The following is a 21,085-nucleotide window of genomic DNA, read 5'->3' as shown; positions in this document are numbered from 1 at the left end:
TCCAGTGGTTAAGAATCCACCTGCCAATTCAGGGACACGGGTTCAATCCCTGGTCCTGGAAGATCCCACATGCAGTGGAGCAACAAATCCTGCAAGACACAACTACTGAAGCTGGCACCCCCAAGGAAGAGTAACCCCTGCTCTCTGCAACTACAGAAAGCCCTCAGGCAGCAACGAAGACCCAGGGCAGCCAAAAATAATAAATAATTTTTTTAAAGGGGGACCATAAGAGGGGGCTGAGCCCCAGAATTTGCCATTGAGAGGAGGGGGCAGGAGAAGGGGACAGGCAGGGAGGAGTGGACCCAAGCAGAATGTGAGGTCAGCTGCAGGTCAGGGTAGAGGGTGAGGCTGAAGACACCATTGGGCTTATCAATAGGGCAGGATTCTGTATTCATTCCCATTTCTCCCAGCCCAGTGGGGGCCTAGCACTTTACAATAACCACATGTCAAGTGAGTAGATTCTGCCTGTGAAGACAGCTGGCTACTCGAGCTGCAGGTTTACAGAGGAAGGAATTGGGGACACAGAATAAACAGGACAGCCAAGCTAGCTGACCCAGAAGTGTTTCCTGGAGGAGTAATCCCAATCATGATACTTCCAAGAAAACATCTGAGCATATTAGTATGAAAGGAAACAGACTTTTGACTCTAAGGAAACCAACAAAACTGTGAGATTTGGCATAACTTTTTGCACAAAGAGAAAAGAAGGAATTCCAGAGCTTTCTTCTGGTTTCACTAAGAAATCCCACAGGTACCCATAAGAAATAATAGATGACTTACTCTTTTTCTTTTTTAAAAAATAAAAACAATTCCACAGCATTTGTTGTCATTTGACATAAGCGTGATCAAAATCATATGAATAAATGTTTTGAACCTGTGTCCATCAACAGATGAATGGATCTCGTCTCTTCTCTGCCATATCCTTTCAGGGTTGAATTTACTCCTTGCCAGTTCTTCTCACAAGACTTTCAGGATCAAGTAGGTCCTGGACAAGAAGCAACAGCAGGATTGTCCCATTCCTCAATGGATTTAAATGAAAACTGGTAATAAAATCAGGTACAACTACAAGAGAAGACATTGGAGAAGAACCAGGCTAGGTCTATAAGGATCCCCCATGGGAAGTGGCACAGATTTATGCTGTGTCAAAGTCACTTGCATCTTACTGTATCACCCTGAGAACATCACTACTGTCTGAAAAGCTGGATGAGTTTTAGTGGGAAATGATTCTTCTCTTTGCGTCAGTGTTTCTTCACTAGTGCTTTGGCTTAGTGATAAATATGTGAGACCTTTCGTTGGGAAAAAAACAACAGATGAAAGGATAAAGATGTGGTATACTGGGGACTTTCCTGGTGGTCCAGTGATTAAGACTCTGAGTTCCCAGTACAGGGGGCCTGGGTTTGATCCCTGTTCAGGGAACTAGATACCACATGCTACAGCTAAGAGATTGCGTGCCACAACCAAGATCTGGCACAATCAATTAAATGAATAAATATTTTAAAAAGAAATGTGGTGTATGGAATATTACTCAGCCATAAAAAGACTGAAATTCTGCAATTTACAACAGTGTGGATGGACATAGAGATTACTATGCTTAGTGAAATCAGTCAGATAGGAAAAGACAAATACCGCATGTTATTACTTATATGTGATGCCTGTTTTTGGCCGTGAAGGTTGCAGGATCTTAGTTCCCCAACCGGGATTTGAACCTGGGTCCCCGCAGTGAAAGCACTGAGTCCTAACCACTGGACCACCAGGGAATTCCCTGTAAATGGAAACTTCAAAATAAAACAAACTAGTGAATACATTTAAACAGAATCAGACTCACATATATGAGAACAAACTAATGGCTACCAGTGGGGAGAAGAGAGGGAGAGGGGCAAGCCAGGAGTATAGGATTAACAGATACAAACTACTGTGTGTAAAATAGATAAGCAACAGGGATTTACTGTACAGCACAGGAAAATATAGCCATTATTTTGTAATCACTTTAAATGGAGTATTATCCATTAAAATGTTGAATCACTATGTTGTACACCTGAAACTAATACTGTAAATCAACCATGCAGCAGTAAAATAAACCATATGAGTAAATGTTTCAGATGCCTAAAAAACCCGTTTCACATTCCCAAGAATTTCTCACTTCGTTGATAATTTTTGGTTGGAGACACTTTGGAGCAGAGTAATGTTATATTCTTCTAGCATGATTCACCTTGTTGTTTCCTTGACTTTATTTTTGAATGAATCTCTTCTGCATCTCCTAATATGAGATTCATATACTCATCAAAAGTACTTCACTGGTGGCAGACATAAAGAATCTGCCCGCAATGCAGGAGACCTGAGTTTGATCCCTGGGTCGGAAAGATCCCCTGGAGAAGGGAATGGCTACCCATTCTAGTATTCTTGCCTGGAGAATTTCATAGACAGAGGAGCCTGGTGGGCTACAGTCCATGGGGTCGCAAAGAGTCAGACACGACTGAGCGACTAACACACACACATACTCATCAAAAGCAGGAGATCACCCTCTATTCACATACTCACCTGTGGCTAAAGCCACATTTGAAGCCAAGATCTAGTTTGCAAGAATCTAAAGATGAGGTTGAGGGTTGCACTGTCACCATTTTGTTCCTGGCCATGGAGTAGCGAGGTGGACGTCCATAGAGACCAGGCCGACTCATCACACTGAGAGATGTCAGCTCAGTGTTATCAGGGCAAAGCCCCGATCAGGAGGCTGAATCGGGGGGGACAGAGGTCCACTCTTGAAAGTCCAGGTGTCGAGAAGGTGCCTTTATGCCACCTGCAGGCAGCCGGGGAATGGGGGCAGCTTTATAGCATCAGAAGAACAGAAGTTTCTCCCCATTCACCACACTGACTGCAGAGGAGGGACATGAATGTCCTCAGAACCAGAAATTCTGAGGACCCAGCAGGTCAGGGGCCGCTGAGCCTCCCTCCACTACCCTTCTAAACCCCTCTCCCCCCACCCCTGCCCCAGCAGCTGGGAACTAAGCCAGTCAGAGGCTGGATCACCCCAGTTAACATTCCAGAAAGAGGGACCTACAGAGCTCACACTTGCTGAGATTAGCGAAGGGCAGAGTAGACCCTTTCTAAACACATACCGTATGTGGTGAGTGGTACCTTTCTTTTTCATGTTAGGAATGAAAAAGAATATAATTGCATATCTTGCAGAAGTGAGAGCACTGTGGGAGTTTTCATGCCGATAAGTCTGGAAAATATAAACAAGATGGACAACTTTCTAGGACGTCTGAATAATTTCAAACCAGTAAAGTGTCCAGGCTGATCAGGGCCAGCAGATCCGCTGATGCCCTGAGCCCAGGCTGACCAGTGAGGCTCAGCCCTCATCCGCCTCCCTGGGGCCCCCGGCCACAATGGGCTCCAAGAGGGTCTCTGTACAAAAGCAGAAAGAGAACCCGAGTGACTTCACACACAGGCCTCCTCACTGGAGGCCCTCTCCACTCTGCTCAACACCTCTTTTTTCTCAGTTCAGTGTGCTTCCAGCAAAAACTGCCATATTGCCGATGCCTGTGCTGATCTGTTCTGGGAGGAGGGACCCACTGGGAGCCCTGCAGGTCCCTCCACAGGGAAGACCCCTGGGTGGGACCTGCGCCACATCCCAGGCTCATGGAAGCCTGAGCCTCAGTTCTGCCTCTGCCAGTTGCCAAGCTCGTGATCAGGCAAGCTTGGGCCCAACTGCTGCCCCACGTACTGCTGGCTCTCCATTTGTCCACTCTAGGGAGGGAAGGGAGCCAGGTCCCAGGCCAGGTCCTGTACTGCATCTCCTGGGAGCCCGGGAACTGGGTCTGCCCCAATAGTCCACAATGTGCTGTCCTCTGATAGAATCGTCGGAGGCCCAGAGAAGCCGGCCATTCCAAGCTCCAAGTCTTGCGGGCCAGCTCCCTGGTAGGGGCTTCTGGAGGCCAGAACTTACCCCCTGCCTCTTCAGGTGAGAAAACAGGCACCAGTCCACTGCCACGCTGCCCTGGGGACATGCTTACAGCCTCCCAGCTCATCTCTGTCCTCAGGGAGCAGAGAAGCCAGGGCTCTGGGTAGGGAGACAGCTGCGGCTGGGTGCAGAGGCTAGGTGGGTGCCGGGGCTGGGTGCTGGATGGGTGGGTGGGTGCTGGGGCCGCCCCAGCCACCTTGCTGCAAAGGCAAAGGGGGCAGTGAGTTGTGCAGAGGCTCTCGGCACACCCCAGTGGTGGTGTGTGGGGGTCCTCTCTCTAGCATCCCCTCCGCTCTCCCTCCCCACAAGATGTGGGTTGTTTCCCTCAGGTCACCAGCTGAGGATGGTCCGCTGGGGGGCCCCAAAGGCTGCACAGAGGCCCGGGCTGTCCGGCCAGTAGCAGAGGCACCTTTGGGTCCTGCAGGGGAGGAGGGCGGCCGGCCGCATCATGAGAAACATGGCCCCACAGAGGCCAACCTGGGCTTGACCACTTGTTTCTCAGAGCCCAGATCTGCCGAGAGGAGAGCACTGCACCCTCAAGAAAGGCCCCCTTCCTCGGATGTCAGGTCCCCACCCCACCCCGCAGGACCAGTCCTTCTGTGGTCCTTTGGGGCATGAACAGAGGCTGGCCCCAGGAAGAGAGGACCCAGCCCGGGATGCCAAGGCTGTGGAGAGGGTGGTTCCCATGAACACAGAGGCCCAGGAGGGCAGCTGCCACCCCGACCCTCTCTTGCTCAGACAACCCAAACAGCTCGGTCACCTGCTCATCCCATGACCCTCCATGCTCAGAGTCTGAGGGGCCCCATGCCAGCTGCTCCCTCAGGACCCTGACGGGGTGCAGGGGGCCACTCTTCTAGAAGCCCCCAGGAGGTTTCCTGGAAGCCCCTGTGATTGCTCCAGGCTGGTCAACCACCGCCCCCCCCACCACTGGGCAGAAGCATTTCTCACAGGTCCTGGAGATCGGCCCCAACATGAGGTATGAGCTGGGTGGGCTCCCCTGGATGCCCCTCCCTGAGTAGGGGCAGGGACCACAGGGACACTATGGGTGACCAGCAGCCTCCAGGGATATGAGGTGGCAGGTGGCATGTGGAGAGAATGAAGGCCACGGAGGCTTCTGGGGTCACCCTTAGATGGTCACTCTGACGCCTTCAAGCAGGAAGCCAAGATGGTCTGACACCGACTTTTCTTCTATTTGTGGTCGTGATATGAAGTCTCCTCTAAGTGGATTTAAAAAGAACATCTAGGAAATAACCACACAGCTAGTGAAAGTGAAAGCATTAGTGGCTTAGTCGTGTCCGACTCTTTATGACCCCATGGACTATAGTCCGCCAGGCTCCTCTGTTCATGGGATCCCCAGACAAGAATACTGGAGTGGGCTGACAGTCCCTTCTCCAAGGGATCTTCCTGACACAGGGATTGAACCTGGGTCTCCTATATTGCAGGTAGATTCTTTACCGTCTGAGCCACCAAATATACTGACTACCGGAAAGCGGAGCTTCAGGCAGGGGAGTGTGCCTGAGCTGGACCTGTGGGGGCTGGATGCAGGCCTGTCCCCTCCCTGCCTGCCACGTCCTCAGGGCCAGCCCCAGCTGGATCTCCCAACAGGGGATCCGAGAAACCATGTTTTCCTTTCCCAGAAACAGCTTTCTTTTTCCCGTGCTCTCACTCACATTCATGGGCCATGGCCTCTCCCTTGCCTTGCTGGCCCCTCGTAGGCAGCTCAGCCCCCTGCTCAGTCTGTGTTCACAGTTCACAGCTGGAGCCAAGGGACAGCGGGCCAGAAGTGCCCACCCTGCTGTCTGAAGCCCCCGGACCCCAGCCAGGGTAGGGGAAAGTAGGACTGAGGGAAGATGCTCACATGTTCAGGGAGGGGGTGTTAGGCAGAAGGAGTGACCTGGGGTTCTTGGAAAGGGAAGGGGTCAGGGTGGAGGGTGGGAGGTCAAGTTGGGGAGGTCAGTGCAGCTGCAGGCCACGTTATCTGTGGAACTTAGTTACAATGATCAGAAAACTGGTGTTCTAGTATTTACTCACGGAGAAGGCAATGGCATCCCACTCCAGTACTCTTGCCTGGAAAATCCCACGGACAGAGGAGCCTGGTAGGCTACAGTCCATGGGGTCGCTAAGAGTCGGACACGACTGAGTGACTTCACTTTCACTTTTCCCCTTCATGCACTGGAGAAGGAAATGGCAACCCACTCCAGTATTCTTGCCTGGAGAATCCTAGGGACGGTGAAGCCTGGTAAGCTGCCGTCTATGGGGTCGCACAGAGTCGGACACGACTGAAGCGACTTAGCAGCAGCAGCAGCAGTATTTACTCAAGAGGGGCTTTCCTGGCCTCTGTGACTGTGAGGTCCAGGGGTGGGCTTGCTTCAGACAAGTTGGATCCAGACACCTGGTGCAAATACTCTGGTAGGTTTCTTGCCTCTTTCTAGGGGTGGCTTCATCCACAGACCGGCTCTTCCCGCGACACCTCCCAGTCAGCAGCTGAATGTCTATCCTTGCTAGAGGAGCAAACCACACTTTCTGTGAGCTTCAGCAAAGGCCTTCAGGCCAGGTTGGGTGCTCCTCCAACCCCTTGGTAAGGTGGGTGAACCCACCTAAAGCCCCACAGCCTGAAAGTGGAGAATGGAGGCCCCCAAAAGGGAAACAGAGGCACTGCACTGGAAGGCAGAACAAACGTGGGGCAGGCAGGTGCTATCCGCCTAAGACATGGTGGAGGTGGGGGTGTTGGGTTTGGTTTCAGCTCACATGCTGGTTCCTCTCTGTCTGCTGCCCCTCCCCTGTTCCCTGTGCCCAGCAGCCAGCCTCCGTGTCTGCATAGCCCAGGCTCCATCCTCTGGTCTCCAGTGGGAATGCCCAGGAAGCTGGTTCCAGCCAAAGTAGAGTCGCTTTGTGGGGAGGTAGCAACCATGATGTGTGGACAGTTAGTTAAAGGCAGGCCCTCTGGTCTTTGTAGTCTTGCCCATTTGCCCTTTCTGGTGGGAGAGAGGCCACCGGTGCCACACTTTGCTACATGAGGGTGGTGGGTGCTGACCTTGACTTCTCCTCCCCTTCCCTTAGTGGGGAAGGAAAGATAGCAGCTCCAGCTGCTCCTGCAAACTCCATGAGCTCCTGCTTCTGGGTGGGGGGCTGTCAGGCAGGGGCTCTGTTGAGGAGACTCAGGGCTGATGGATCCAGGATCCAAGAGGGGCCTCTCTGCGGGGCTAGAAGGGACCCAGAATCCACCCACATTCTTCACAGGCTGTGGCTGGTGACAGAGGCGGTTCCAGCCCCTCTGGAGAGCTGAGCCGTAGGACCGGGACTTTGCAGAACTAGAGATGGCGACCCTGCTGGCCACTGGCAGGGAGAGCTGCAGAGGTGGGTGTGGGGGCTGATGTGAGGTGAAGGGTGGATCTCTGGGGAGTTTGTTTACCAGGCCAGAAACCTCCAAGGGGAAGCAGGGCTTTGTCACACTTGACCCCGCCCCAAGCCTGCAGCAGCTCCACAAACCCTGGATAGGATGAGCAGAACATGCCCCCCCCAACCTGCTCTTTGCCCAGACATGCTCTGCACAGAGTCAAGTCCAGATGGGGAAACAGCGGAGCCCGCAACCCCATGGCTGGCCCTTCCCTCCAGCCAGAAGCTGCCAGACCAGGAAGCTCAGCATTGGTGTGTGAGCCCCCAACCACAGAACAAGCTCAGGGCATGGGCACCAGGCTCCCCAGGGACGTCTGAGGTTGGATCTAACTGGACTTCTCCCCTCATCCCGATTAGCTGCAAAATCTCTGAACAGTCCTGTTTCCACCCGTCTCTGGCATAAGCAGGTGAAGTGGTTACCCAGCTGCTCTCTGGCCCAGAGGACCTGGTAGTGGAGACCTACACCACAGAGCATGGCCCCCTCTGACCACTAACCCCTCGGGCAGAGCAGTTGCAGCAGCCTCAGCTCCGACTGGAAACCCGGTGTGAGCAAGCTGGTCCAGGCCCCAGGAAGCTGAGGGTGAGGACATGGGGGTCCCTGGGTCACTGTAACTTTCTGCTTTCCTGGGGGAGCTCCTGAGTCCCCCATGACACTAGGGAAGAGGCTGAACCCAGCCCCATCCCCACCTGCAGAGGGAGTAGAAGCCAGAGGCAGGGCCAGGGTGCCTCTCTCTAAACCCTCATCCCAACCCTACCCCAGCAGGTGCAGAGACCTGGGGAGACCCTGCTTGGGATCTGAAGGAGCCAGAGAAGCCCGGTGTTGAGGGGCAGGAGTGTTGGGCCTGGGTAGGGAGCCACTAACCCCTGGCTTCAGGCGTCGGTTGAGGTCTTGCTATCCAGTGCTCACAAAGAATTCAGGGGGATGACAAGGAAGTGGTGAGGGCGGTGGAAGTAGGATGCTCCATGGGCGGGTGCATGGGGAGCAAGGACTCGGTGAGTGCTGGAGGTCACCTTGTCCCTCCCCTGTGTCCTCAGGTGAGAGCTGCACCTGGAAGGGGCTGCGGGGAGACCAGGGTCCACAGGACAGTGGCCAGGGACCCCTCCCCCTCGCTGCTCAGAGCTGTGCTCCCTGCACGTGAGGTGCTCCTGCTTCACATCCAGTCACGTCACGCAGGCTTGGCTAGGCGCCCCCTGGCCCTGGAGAGGCATCCCGACCGAGGGGGGCGGGCTCCGGTCTCGGGCCCATCCTGAAGACAGGAGTAGGGGAAGGTGTGTGCTCTTCCTTCCCGGGGTAGTGAGGTCCGCCCGCTGCATCGGGTGGGCTTGTGGAGGGTTGTTCCCTTTGTGCAGTCCTGCTCTCTTCTCGGAGATCCAGAGGGCTGCCCCAGGGCCCTATCTGCGAGGAGCCGAGGGAGAGATTAATTAGAGTGGTCCACGCTGTAGCTGCCTCTTTGGTGCAGAATGAATAGCTTTCAGATGAGGAAGACTCTTCTCGCTGGCGCCCCTCCCAGGTCGGCGCAGTCCACCTCCCAAGGAGCAGAAGCCCGGGGTAGGGGGTGGGGGGGGCGTTTCCATCCTCACCCCTTCCAAGTTAGGGCATGTGGGACCCTTTCTTTGCCGGTCGCCACCGTGGGTCTGGGATGCGGCGGCGTGAAGCCGCGCACGCTCCAGGCCGCTGGTTCCCCCTACCCAGAGGCACACCGCGTCCTCGCCGGGTATGGCCAAGGAGAGTCGCGGAGCTGTCCCCGTGGGCCACGACTCGAGACCCCAGTCCGCCAAAGCCACGGAAAAGCCCTAGAAAAGCCTGGCAGGGCGGGAAGTGGCAGGGCTCCGAAGGGGGCTCACACAGTGAGAAGCCAACAGGCACAGCGGCCTCGGCGCAGCAGGGCGCAGCCGTCCCCGCCCCACTCGCGCGGCCGCCCCCTCTCCTTCGAGATCCGACCTCCAGGTGGCTGCGGCCCAGCGAGGGTTAAGGGGGGCGGGACGCGGGGCAGCCCCGCCTCCGCCGCCGCGCCGGGTCCGAGCGCGCACGGGGCGCGGGGGCGGGTCGGAGCGGGCGGTGGCGGAGGGCGCGGCGCGCCGGGCGAGCGCGGGGAGCGGCGGCGCGGCCCGCGTGACCCACCGCCCGCGCCCGTGCGCCCGCGAGCCCGCGCCCCGCCGCCGCCCGGCCCAGCCGCAGGATGCGCGCCCCGCCGCTGTTGCTTCTGCTGGCTGCCTGCGCGCCGCCGCCCTGCGCAACGGCCGCCCCGACGCCGCCGGGCTGGGAGCCGGCGGCCGACGCGCCCTGGTGTCCCTACAAGGTGCTGCCCGAGGGCCCCGAGGCGGGAGGCGGGCGCCTGTGCTTCCGCAGCCCCGCGCGCGGCTTCCGCTGCCAGGCGCCCGGCTGCGTGGCGCACGCCTCGGCCGGCCGCTCACTGCGCGCCAGCGTCCTGCGCAACCGCAGCGTGTTGCTGCAGTGGCGCCTGGGGCCGGCCGAGGCGCGCCGCGTGCGCGCTTTCGCGCTCAACTGCTCGTGGCGTGGCGCCTACACGCGCTTCCCGTGCGAGCGCGTGCTGCTCGGCGCCTCCTGCCGCGACTACCTGCTGCCCGACGTGCACGACGGCGTGCGCTACCGCCTTTGCCTGCAGCCGCTGCCGCTGCGAGCCGAGCCGGCCGGCGCCCCGGAGCCCACCGCGCCCGCCGAGTGTGTGGAGTTCGCCGCCGAGCCTGCCGGCATGCGGGAGATCGTGGTGGCCATGACGGCGGTGGGTGGTTCCATCTGCGTTATGCTCGTGGTCATCTGCCTGCTCGTGGCCTACATCACCGAGAACCTCATGCACCCGGCCTTCGGGCGCCCGGGCCTACGCAGGCAGCCCTGAAGCGCGAGACGCCTGCCCGCCCCGGCTCTACCTTCCCGACTAGGGCGCAGGAGGCCCCGAGCTCTCGGCCCGCTCTCCCCTCGTCGCTCCTGCTCCCTCTTTAGGACCTCCACACAGGGCCTTCTGGAGATGGATGGGGCACCGGCCCTTACCAGGGCCTGGAGTCACCGGACAACCTTCCCAGCCGAGCAGTTGACTCCCAGACTCCAGTTTGGGACTGGCCCTTGGGCCTGAGGAGAGGTGCCAGCCGTGTCCAGGGCTCTCCCCCGCGAGACCACAGAGCCCCTTTTCGGAAGAGCCATCGGCAGCCCCTGGCCGTCACCCTGCGCCTCCAGCCCGTGCCTAGTTGGAAAAAGCCAGGCTGTTGTCATGGCTTGGTCACTGTGTACTTGACCAACTCAAGGGCCCTCGGAGCCTGTCCTCTCCCCACCCTACCCCAGTGGGCTTAGGTAGCTTCGTGCCTTAGTATCTCGGGCCCACTGCGGGAGCCAGCCACCTGTCCATACTGTCCGAAAGGATCTGTGGCCCCGATGCTAGCAGCTTGTGTGTGCTTCTGGCTAGAGTCCCCTGGGGACCCTCCCTTCAAGCTTTGCAGGAGTGATTGGCCTGGGGAAGCAGGGTCCCGCGGAGTTTCCTCGTGTGAGCATCCAACAGGCTGGAAGCCACGGCTTAGCTCAGCAGGCCGCCCACCATTCAGCTCTTGTATCCAGGGTGAGTGTCCCTGACCTTCGGGGGAAGCTGGTGCTTTGCCTGGGCTGGGTTCCTTCCCTTTCCTTTTGCGTTTCTGGCGAGGACTTTCCTTGGCGACTGGGGGCAGGTGGCTGGGAAGATGGGACTGGTCTGAAAGAACAGTGTTGTGTGCAGAGGGCACAGGACAGATGCCAACCTTACCTGGCTGGACCTGCCACTGTGGTCTGGATCCCAAGCCTCAACCACAGCATGACAGCCAGCACTGTCCACCCCCTCCTAGAGCTGCTGGAGATGCTGCTGCCTGATGGGCCCCTCCACTCTCTCACCACGGACTGAAGACCGGTCTCGCCCCTCTGTGGGCACCAACCACATGACAACGCCCGGCTCTGCGTGAGCCCCTGACTCTGGCTATCCTGGACCTGGCACTTCTGGAGTCACTGTGGCTAACTCCTCCCTGCTCCCCCTAGCAGCCACCAGTGACCCCCACACCAGCAGCCTGGCTGGTGCCCCCGCAATGCCCACTCCCTACCTCTCTGTCCTTGCTCTGCCCACCCCTGGTGTGGCACTGGCTAGGTGTGATCCTGGCGCCAGTGTCTAAATGTCCATCATTCTTAGACCAAAACCACTGTTTTGTGTACTTATTTGTGAGGGGGGAGAGAAGGGGTAGGGGGAAAGTTGAGCCCCTTTTCCCAGCTCCTCAGGCATCAGTCAGTCCAGTGGCTGGCCCTGGACCCTTTGCCAGGTCACCTGGGTTAGCACAGGCCAGGGGCACAGGCATGCTGCCCTTGCAGTTTGTGGCGGAGGAACAGGCAGCGTGTCCCCTGCTGGCCTGTCCCCCCGGGGAGCTGGGGAAAGCATCTTCTCCGGGCCTGCTCTGTTGGGTGGGGGCAGGGTGGCACTGCTGCGGTTAGAAAGAGCCCAGTCTCAGGAATAATACACTTGAGCTGAGACAAGCTGCAATTAGGCGCCTCCAGGAGGGCCCCCTCCCTGGCTTGAGTCTCCCCACGTGGTGCTGGAGCTGGGGTGGGGGGCACAGGTAGCAAGTAGGGCCCCTCCGGCCCTTCCCCCACCCCCACGCTGGGCCTCCCCCACCTAGGCTAGGTTGTCCTTGAGATTCTGCAGCTGGCAGTGACCCTTTTGAGCAAACAGCTGTGGGCCGGCCGGGCTCTGAGGAGTGACTCATCCCTGCCACCAGGGGGCGGGGGTGCAGTGCAGTGTCTAGACAGCCCTGGGAGTGGGACGGGTTTTACTTCATCCTGGCTTCCTGGGGGCCTTCTCCTGCACCCTCCTGCCACCTGTAAGGGCGCTCAGGTGTCTTCCACAGGCGGGCAGTCCAGCCTCCAGCTCCTGTGTGCAGCCGGTTTCAGAGCTGGGGCCACCATGAAGTTCTTGGAGGTGTGCCATGGACCCTTCCCCTGCCCTTCTCCCAATCTGGTCTGTGGCCCTGATTGAATTCATGTCAGGTGGAGCCTCAGGCCGGTCCTCCCAGCTGATTCTTGAGACTGGTCAGCCCTGACCTGCAGGCTTCTGCATCAGAGATGATTTTGCAGGGCTCTGTTCAGGGGCTTAAGAGGCCCAGTGCCCCACTGTCCGGTGGGGGAGCGCAGGCTTCGGAAACAACCTGGGGCTGGTGTTCAGGAAAAGGGCTTCTCCTGAACCCTTGCCATCTCTGAAACTGCTCCTTTCCCCAGTGGCCCCTCGGTCCTCCCCAGGGGGTGCAAGGGACACTCAGGCTACTGCCTTACCGAGTCCCCAGTCCTCCATGCCCACCATGTCCTGGAGGAGTCTCCCTCTCCTTTCCCCACAGCCCTCTCTGACTCATGCAAGGCTGGTGGGGGGACATGCGTCTTCCCTGTGCCCTGGAGGTAGGGTCCTGATGCCTGTTCCTTGGTCAGGACTTCACCCTTCTCACTGGTCCCTGAAGGTAACTTCCCTAAGCTTGTGATTTTCTGCTGTGGGGCAGAAAGAACTGTTCTGCTCCTGAAACACTGAAGGGTTGCCTGGATATAGGCCTGGCGTGGCCTTTAAAGAACCACACACAGCCATCAGCGCCTCAGTCTCATCTGTGAAGTGGAAACAGTCATAGGACCAGACTCAGAGGCCTGTTTGGAGGCTTACGTGAGGTCAGCCAGGCAGAGAAGAGGAAGTGACTTGTTATTGTCCATGCCATGATCTGACATGCCTCTGGGCCAAGATCCCCAGGGCTGCATGCATAGCCTGATCCTGCTCAGAATCCTGGGGTCCTTGAGATTCCGTTACCAAACGCACGCCCTCTGGTGCCAAGACCTGCTCCACAGGTTGTGTTCCACACTCAGCCAGCAGGAGGGATCCAGTCATTCTGTGAACACATGCCCAATGCCCTGTGTGGCTGGCTCTGGGGCCCCCGACAATGACACCTTGAGGCTAAATGCTTGCTTGCTTGCCTGCCTGCTCAGGCCCCTACCCACGGCCCCCAGGCAGCTGCTTGCGCCGTTGGTCCACTGGGTATCCTGGCCTCCGTCCTCTTAGGAGAAACCAGTTTCATCTGTGCTGGCCTGTGAGGACCTCATGTTCCTGGGGGCTGATCAGCTAGGGGACACAAAAACGTGCAGACAGGATCGGGTGCAGTGGAGGAAACATCCCTCCACAGGGGCAGGGTATGAGGCTAGCATTTTCCTGGAGATCTCACGATTGGTGGTCTGGGCTGTTGGATTTGGTCCAGAGGGACAGCCAGGAAGCCACTGGAGACCGTGGCCTGGAGGATGTGCAGTTTGGCCACTTCAGCTTAGAGTCTAGAGAGTCCTGGGCCCTGACACCCAGAGCCTCCTCCAGCCTCGCTACAGCTTTTTGGGGACTGGGAGTGTGTCCTCGCTGAGCCAGCTGAGGGAAGGTAGCAACCCCTTTCCAGGCAGAGGTCAGGCTGCACCTGACCTGAAGGCAGGAGCCCAGGGGCCACACACACAGCCTTCTTTGAAGGCCCCAGACTTCCCTCTCCTTTGGAGATGTGGCTCAGACAGTAAAGCATCTGCCTACAATGTGGGAGACCTGGGTTCGATCCCTGGGTTGGGAAGATCCCCTGGAGAAGGAAATGGCAACCCACTCCAGTATTCTTGCCTGGAAAATCCCATGGACAGAGGAGCCTGGTAGGCTACAGTCCATGGGGTCGCAAAGAGTCAGACACGACTGAGCGACTTCACTTTCACTTTAGAAATGCTAGTTCATTTCTACATCATATTGGCTGTCTTTTCAAATCTTCATTTTTTCCAGTGGTCTAAGTAAAATGTCCCCTTCATTTCTGATGCAGGGTGTTCTTTCATAACTTCTATCCTTTTCCTGTTTGTCTTACAATGAAATATTTGGTTAAAATGTCTGTTTTTTGGGCATGTCTTTCTGGTTTGTTTTCTCTACCTATAGGGATGTCGGCATGCTGCTTCTTTTTCCTTTTTAAAAAAAATTTTTGGCTGTGCTGGATCTTAGTTTCCGCATGTGGAATCTTTAGTTACAGTATGTGATACCTAGTTCCCTGACCAGGGATTGAACCCAGGCCCCCTTGCATTGGGAATGCAGTCTTAGCCACTGGACCACCAGGGAAGCCCCTCTCTTTTTCTTATGAGTCTGGATATGAGTCAGTCACTGCTTTGTCCTCTGGGTCACATATAACAGAGCCAGGTTTCCCTCCCTCAGGTGGGGAGTGGGTGGGCTAGGATGGTGTCTATAACTTCCCAGCTCTGCTGTTAACCATGTGTTAATTACATGGCCTCACACTTCTGGGACCTGCCTTTCTTTTCCTCTCCAACTTTTATCTGGACTCTCTCCTTCCTTTGCCCCGGTGTCTCTGTTCTGCTCAATTAGGATTCCAGTCCAACAAATTCTCCCCATGCCTGTTCCCTTCCCTCCTGGCAACCACTCTGATGCTGTACTGATCACCCTGGTTTTTTTTTAACTCTACACCGTGTCTTTGAGATTTATCCCTGCTGCAGAATGCACAAATATTTCGTTTCTGTTCATTATGTGCAATTTCTAGTGTGTGTCCCTCAGGCTGACTTGTCCTCACCCCTGGAGGAACACAGGTGGCTGCCATGCTGATCACTGTGTGGCCATGAAAACCCTTGCCCATACTCCTCAGGGACCTGTGTGAGGATTTCTCTAGGCGAGAGAACCGTGGATCTTAGGGGTGTGCATACCTAATTTCACCAATATTATCAGCTTGTCTTTAATGGCTAAAGCAGTGTGGGGAGGTTTTGACTTACTGACGTCTCACAAGTGCTCCGCACCACTCTGTGTTCTATCTCATGCTCATCTGTCAGATGTGCAGCAGGAACTGGATTTGAGTCTGTTCTTCTGCTCATTGGAAAGGCTGCCTACCACTTCCCAGTCCTATCGGCTGTTTGAATCTCCCCTCGGATGAACTGCTAATTCACGTTCTTGTACAACTTCCCATCACTATGGCTTTTCCCCCTTGGTTTTCAAGAGCTCTGCAAATACCCAGTACTGTCCAATAGGACTTTCTGAAATTGTGCTTTATCATCTGTGCTGTCTTAGTGTCCTGGGGCTGCCCCAACAAAACCTCAAACTGGGTGTCTCAGAACAGGAATTTGTCTTCTCATGGTTCTGGAGGCTAGAGACCCGAAACCTTTTGCGAGTTTCACTGTACTATTGAGAGAGAGCAATAATACCACTCACTGTATTATTGCTCACTTTAATCCATTATAATTTGATTGCATCTGCAAAGACCCTTTTTTAAAAAAATGTTATTTATTTTTTGGTTGTGCTGGATTTTTGTTGCTGTATGTGGGCTTTCTCTAGTTGCGGCGAGCAGGGGCTACTCGGTAGTTGTGGTCCACAGGCTTCTCATTGCAATGGCTTCTCTGGTTGCAAAGCAGGGGCTCTAGGGTGCTCCAGCTTCACTAGTAGTGACCCACACGCTTAGCTGCCCTTCGGCATATGGAATCTTCCCAGTTCAGGGATCAAACCCATGTCCCCTGCATTGGCAGGTGGATTTTTAACTACTGGACAGTTAAAAATGGATGGTTAAAAACATTTGGACACCAGGGAAGTCCAAAGACCCCTATTTTCAAATAAGGGCACATCCACAGATACCAGGAGTTAGGGTATCAACTTATTCTCTTGAGGAACATAATTCAATCACAGTGGTCACTAGTCAGTAGCTATTAGTCATTGTGGATGCTGTGGCTAGTGTAACCGAGAAATCGCATCTTAAGTTTTAATTAATTTAAGTGTTAAGTTTAAATACCCGTATATGTTTAGTGGGGGCTATACTAAGCATCATAGCTCTAGATACATACCTTTGACCATTTAGATGTCACAAATATTTTCTCCTGTACTGTTAACATTGTCAGTAGTGTCTTTTGTTGAAAACATATCCTTAATTTTGATGATACCAGACCTACTTTTTTCCCTTGTAAGTCGTATGTATTTTTTTGGCCTTAAGCAATTCTTGCATACCCAAAGAATACATAAGTGGTCCCCATAAAATATTTCTTTCAACTGGCTTTATGATTTTACTTTTTATGTTTATGTCTTTAGTTGTCTAGAGGGATCTTTGTATATGGTGTGAGGTAGGGATCCAACATTTTACATCAGTACCTCAATCTGGTCTGCAGAAACAGTCTATCCTTTCCCAGTATGTGGATAGCCCCACAACACATACCACGTTCCCACATGTGCATGGGACTGTCTTTTCCTATTGTTGTATGCTATTAGTCTTATCATTATAACCTTAACATCTGTAGGGTGAGTTTCCACATTTCACTCTCTTTGACTTATGATTCCAGCCAAGATGAAGTAACAGGGATCAGAATTACTCTTTCACCTGAAGCAGCTAAAAAACCATACAAAACATGTGAAACAACAGTTCTAAATACATTGGCTATCATGCAATGAAGGGCCATGACCCCTGATGAGAAAGGAAAGAGATGAGCTGAGTTCTGTGACTGTTCCAGCTTACTGTCTGGAGGAGTTTCAGGATGCAGAGCACAGAGCACAGCCCAGTACTGTCCTGAGTTGAGTGGATGGCTCTGGGAGGCCAAGATGGCTGGAGATTGAGGGGCAGAAATTGGAAGAAGAAAGAGGACATGAAGATCTGTAGCTTAGGACTGACTGGTGTGTGTGAGGGAATCACCGGGCCAAGAAAGGAAGCAACAAATGTAATTAGAGGCAAAATTCCCGAGTTCAAGCAGGGCCAGGAGCAGTGTCTCTAACAACCAGCCAGAGTGCCAACCCACCCACTGGGGACACTGATTCCATGTATATAGGCTGCTGGAGGCTGCCCCATAGCTCACTGATTTTCTGTTCATTTTTTCCATTTCATTTATACTTTCTATCTGTATATCTTCTATTTAATACCCTTCTCTTCTTCAATCTTTAATCTACCATTAATCCCATCAGTATATTTTTCATAGCAGATATTTTAGTGCAATCTATAAAAGAACAAATTGATAAATTATACTTTACTGAACTTTTGACTTCGAAAGACACTGATCAGAGAACAAGACAAACTGCAAGGAGAAAACATCTATAAATCACATATCTGGAAAATATATATACACACACATAACTTACTTGGGGCTCCCCAAGTAGGTTAGTGTGAAGAATCTGCCTGCAATGCAGGAGACACAAGAAACCCTGGTTCAATCCCTGGGTTGGGAAGATCCCCTGGAGAAGGTCATGGCAACCCATCAGTATTCTTGCCTGGAGAATCCTGTGCACAGAGGAGCCTGGTGGGCTACAGTCCATAGAGCTGCAAAGAGTTGGACATGACTGAAGCGACTGAGCACACAGCACAACTTAATTACAACACAATGATAAATGCACAAATGATTTGGACACCTCATCAAAGATGACATAGCAAGAGCAAATAAGCACCTGAAACTATGCTTCATTTCATTAGTAACTAGGTAAATATACATTAAAAACACACTGAGATACCATGAGACATCAGCTATTAAAAACATTTAAAACTGAAAAGATTAATCACATCAAATGCTGGCAAGGATGTGGAGAAACTGGAACACTGCTTGTGAGAATGTAAAATAGTACATCTGCTTTGCAAACAATTTGGCAGCAGTTCCTTAAGAAGTTAAACGTACATTTGAACATGTGATCTAATCATCCTGTGCTGAAGCATTAACTGAAGAGATATGAAAGAATATGTCCATATGAAGTTTCATTCATGGATGTTCACAGCAGCCTTTACTGTAGTAAAGCTAGGAGCTGGAAACAACCCAAATGTCCATCAACAGGTGAATGGATAAATGAAACAGGGAACACCCATACACTGGAATACTTCTCAGCAACAGAAATGAACCAACTATTTATATGTGCGATATTATTGGTGAATCTCAAAATGAATATGCTGAGTGACAGAAGTCAGACTGCCCCCCCACACAAAAAAAGAGAGTACAAACTCTATGATTCCATTTATGTAAAATTCTAGAAAATACAAACTAATCTATACAACAGGAAACGGCTCAGTGGTCACCTGATGAGATGGGGGGGCAGGTGGAGGGGAGCCCAAGGAAGAATTACAAAGGGGTATAGGAAACTGTTGAGGGTGATACATGTTACCATTGTATTTATTTTTTGACATACAGGACCTTCTCCCACCAGGGACAGAACCTATGTCCCCTGTTGTGGAAGCAGAATCTTAACCACTGGACCGCCAGTGAAGTCCGTTGTTACTATTGTCGCATGGATGTACACGTATGTCAGAACTCGTCCAACTCTACCCTCTAAATGTCAGGTTGTATGTCATTAAGTTGTCTTATTTATCCATCTCAGGTTGTTCTATATTCTCCAGCTCTTGAGGAATTAATTATCCTGCTTGATGAATATGCAAGTTACCTTGTGGGAGCTCACCCTGCTTTCAATCTTTTATTGGTAATACTTGCTCATGGAGTGTTCTTTGTCCCATGTGACCCTGGTGATGGATATGTCCTAAGGGAACATTGGGTCCTGTTTATACTGGGGCCCTGGGGATTCCAATGGTCCAAGACGAAGTATATTTTTTATTTCAGTTTGGGGTTCCCATGCCACGAACGAAGTATAAAATTAAACCTCAAAGAGATGCTGGTAGCCTAAGCACAGACAGTGCACAGAGCACTCTGTCACCCACCTGGGCATCTTCTCCCTCAGGTATCTGCTATATGAGTACTTGGTGAGTGTCTCCAGAGGAATGATATTTCTAAATACCCTGGACATACGCAACACAGCCATCCTGGCTGGAAAAGGAGGCCCTAGCCCTTTTGAGCTCAGAGTCTGTGAAAGCAGTGGGAAAGAGAAACACAGAGTGCTAAAATCTGTTCAGAGCCATAAGAGCAAGTGGAGGGTGCTCCTGGGAGCATAGAAAGGCCAGGGGGAGAAGACAATGACGAGGGTGAGCTTTCTTGAAGCCCATGACATCTGTCTGCAACTCTCAGGGCCTGGACTAAGACCTGAGGTATGAGGTTAGCTTATGCAGAGGTAAAAAAGACAATGGACAAGCAGTTTTCAACTGGTAGTCCCTTAAGTTCTAAACAGGAAGCTGGGAAATGTGAGGTAGGAGAGCTCAGTATTGCACTGGGATGGTCAGACCATAATGTCTTTGAATTCAGGAGCACATTGGGAAAGCACATTGCCGGGGGCGGGGGGGGGTGTTGTTTTCAAAATGTAAACACTGCTATTATTTGTGGTGGGTGTAAGAGAAATACATATTCAACATAAAATACAAAGTCAAGGGTGCTTTAATTCAAAGCACCCGTAACCCTACTGCCCCCTTTCTCACTGTCTCAGTGTTATGTCCTCCTAGACTTATGCTATACATATATTTAAATACATAGAGAGCAGAGGAGCCCTCATTCCTCTTCATTCGTCCCTCACACACGCCCCCCCCCCGCAACCCGGTCTTTCCAAGTAAATGATTCCTTGTTGCAGTCATGCACTGTCCCTCCCCCACACTATGCTCAGGGTCCTTAAATACTCTAAGGGTCTGGTTCTCAGCCTTTTCTTCTTGAAAACATCAGCAGTAACAGAACACTGGAACATCAGTAAGGGTGGTCACTCACTGCCCTGGCTTCTGAGTTTCTCCCTCTCCAATAGGAAGGCTATCTTCTACTGGTGCCCATAGTGACACTTAGTCTACAGAGACAGAAAATGCGGCCCCCTCCCCACACGCTGTTTCAAGCATCCTGTTCTACCTTTGTTTGGCTCCAGTGACATTTTTTCCATTGGGCTTTCCAATTCAGAACACAGTACCTTTTCACTGCTGCCACCTCTTCACGTCCTCCTTTCTCATCACTTCTGGATCCACAGTGGAGCATCGCCATTCTCTTGCCCCCTCCCTTTGTTGCGCCTCCATTGCAAAACATCAACTCAGTGGCCACTTCAAGTGGCTGGAGGACAACAAAACCGAGTTGACTAGTTTCAACACTAGTCAACACTGCACTGCGTGCGTGCTCAGTCGCCTCCAACTCTTGGCGATCCCATGGTCTGTAGCCCTCCAGGTTCCTCTGTCCGTCGAATTTTCCAGGCAAGAATACTGGAGTGGGTTGCCATTTCCTACTCCAGGAGACATTCCCCACCCAGGGATCGAACCCGCCTCTCCTGCATTGGCAAGCAGATTCTTAACGACTTGCCAGTGCCTCCAAACAAACCCAAGGATTTAAGTCAATTTGCTCTCCCAACCCAGGAGGTCTCCTCACACCTCCTACGTCTCATTTCTAATCGTCTTTGCAAATATTTTCACAACTTCACTTAAATGTCAAACTTTGCAGGGTTTTCAGAGGACACCCATGCGCTGGTGTTTGCGAAAGGCTGGTAAGAGGCTGGGGTAGTCATCCAAGAATGGGCGCGGGGCTCGGCCTAGAGCGGTGGAGGCACGGCGGCTCGGGCGGTAGGTATGAAAACAACCAGGGCACACTTCACGCTAGGGAGAGAAGCCGGCGGAGACCAGCAACCTTCAACGTACGTCCCAGCTACGACGGTGCCTCGTACGTGAGTCCTGGCGACGGCGAGGGCGCATGTGACGTCACTTTTGCCGGCGCGACGCCTCGTGCGTCAGTCCCGGCGACGACGGCTTGCGACGTTAGAACGCCAGTTCGAGGCGCCGGGCGGCTCCCTTGCCGAGTGCGGGCCCTGGCCCTCAGGCTTGAAGCGGTTGTGCGCTTGCCGGCCAGCCAGGCACCCGGAGGGTGGGGCCTCCCTCTGTCTG

General features: G+C 53.5%; 1 protein-coding gene, 1 long non-coding RNA gene and 1 pseudogene across 2 annotated transcripts; 2 read left to right on the top strand and 1 right to left on the bottom strand.

Annotated features, from left to right (window-relative positions):
• Positions 1-443: 443 nt before the first annotated feature.
• LOC145505167 (large ribosomal subunit protein eL39-like) lies at positions 444-1,102 on the top strand (annotated as a pseudogene).
• Positions 1,103-9,395: 8,293 nt separating this feature from the next.
• Positions 9,396-11,521, top strand: FNDC10 (fibronectin type III domain containing 10). Its single transcript, XM_081488282.1, has 2 exons — positions 9,396-10,920; positions 11,180-11,521. Exon 1 carries the CDS (start codon positions 9,532-9,534, stop codon positions 10,207-10,209), a length of 678 nt encoding a protein of 225 aa, XP_081344408.1. The 5' UTR covers positions 9,396-9,531; the 3' UTR covers positions 10,210-10,920; positions 11,180-11,521.
• Positions 11,522-17,333: 5,812 nt separating this feature from the next.
• Positions 17,334-20,875, bottom strand: LOC145505663 (uncharacterized). Its single transcript, XR_014053188.1, has 2 exons — positions 20,073-20,875; positions 17,334-17,638 (listed from the first exon to the last, which is right to left on the bottom strand). It is a non-coding gene; the product is annotated as an uncharacterized LOC145505663 (long non-coding RNA).
• Between the last annotated feature and the right edge of the window lie 210 nt (positions 20,876-21,085).

Source organism: Giraffa tippelskirchi, chromosome 5, assembly GCF_054371585.1.
Source record: "Giraffa tippelskirchi isolate mGirTip1 chromosome 5, T2T-mGirTip1v1.2.pri, whole genome shotgun sequence".
NCBI lineage: Eukaryota > Metazoa > Chordata > Mammalia > Artiodactyla > Giraffidae > Giraffa > Giraffa tippelskirchi.
The sequence above is the reverse complement of the archived record's forward strand: the minus strand, read 5'-3'. Positions and strand labels throughout refer to the sequence as shown.

Bases quoted from the DNA above. Each gene is read 5' to 3' on its own strand.
- FNDC10 (XM_081488282.1), top strand. From the start codon at position 9,532: ATGCGCGCCCCGCCGCTGTTGCTTCTGCTGGCTGCCTGCGCGCCGCCG.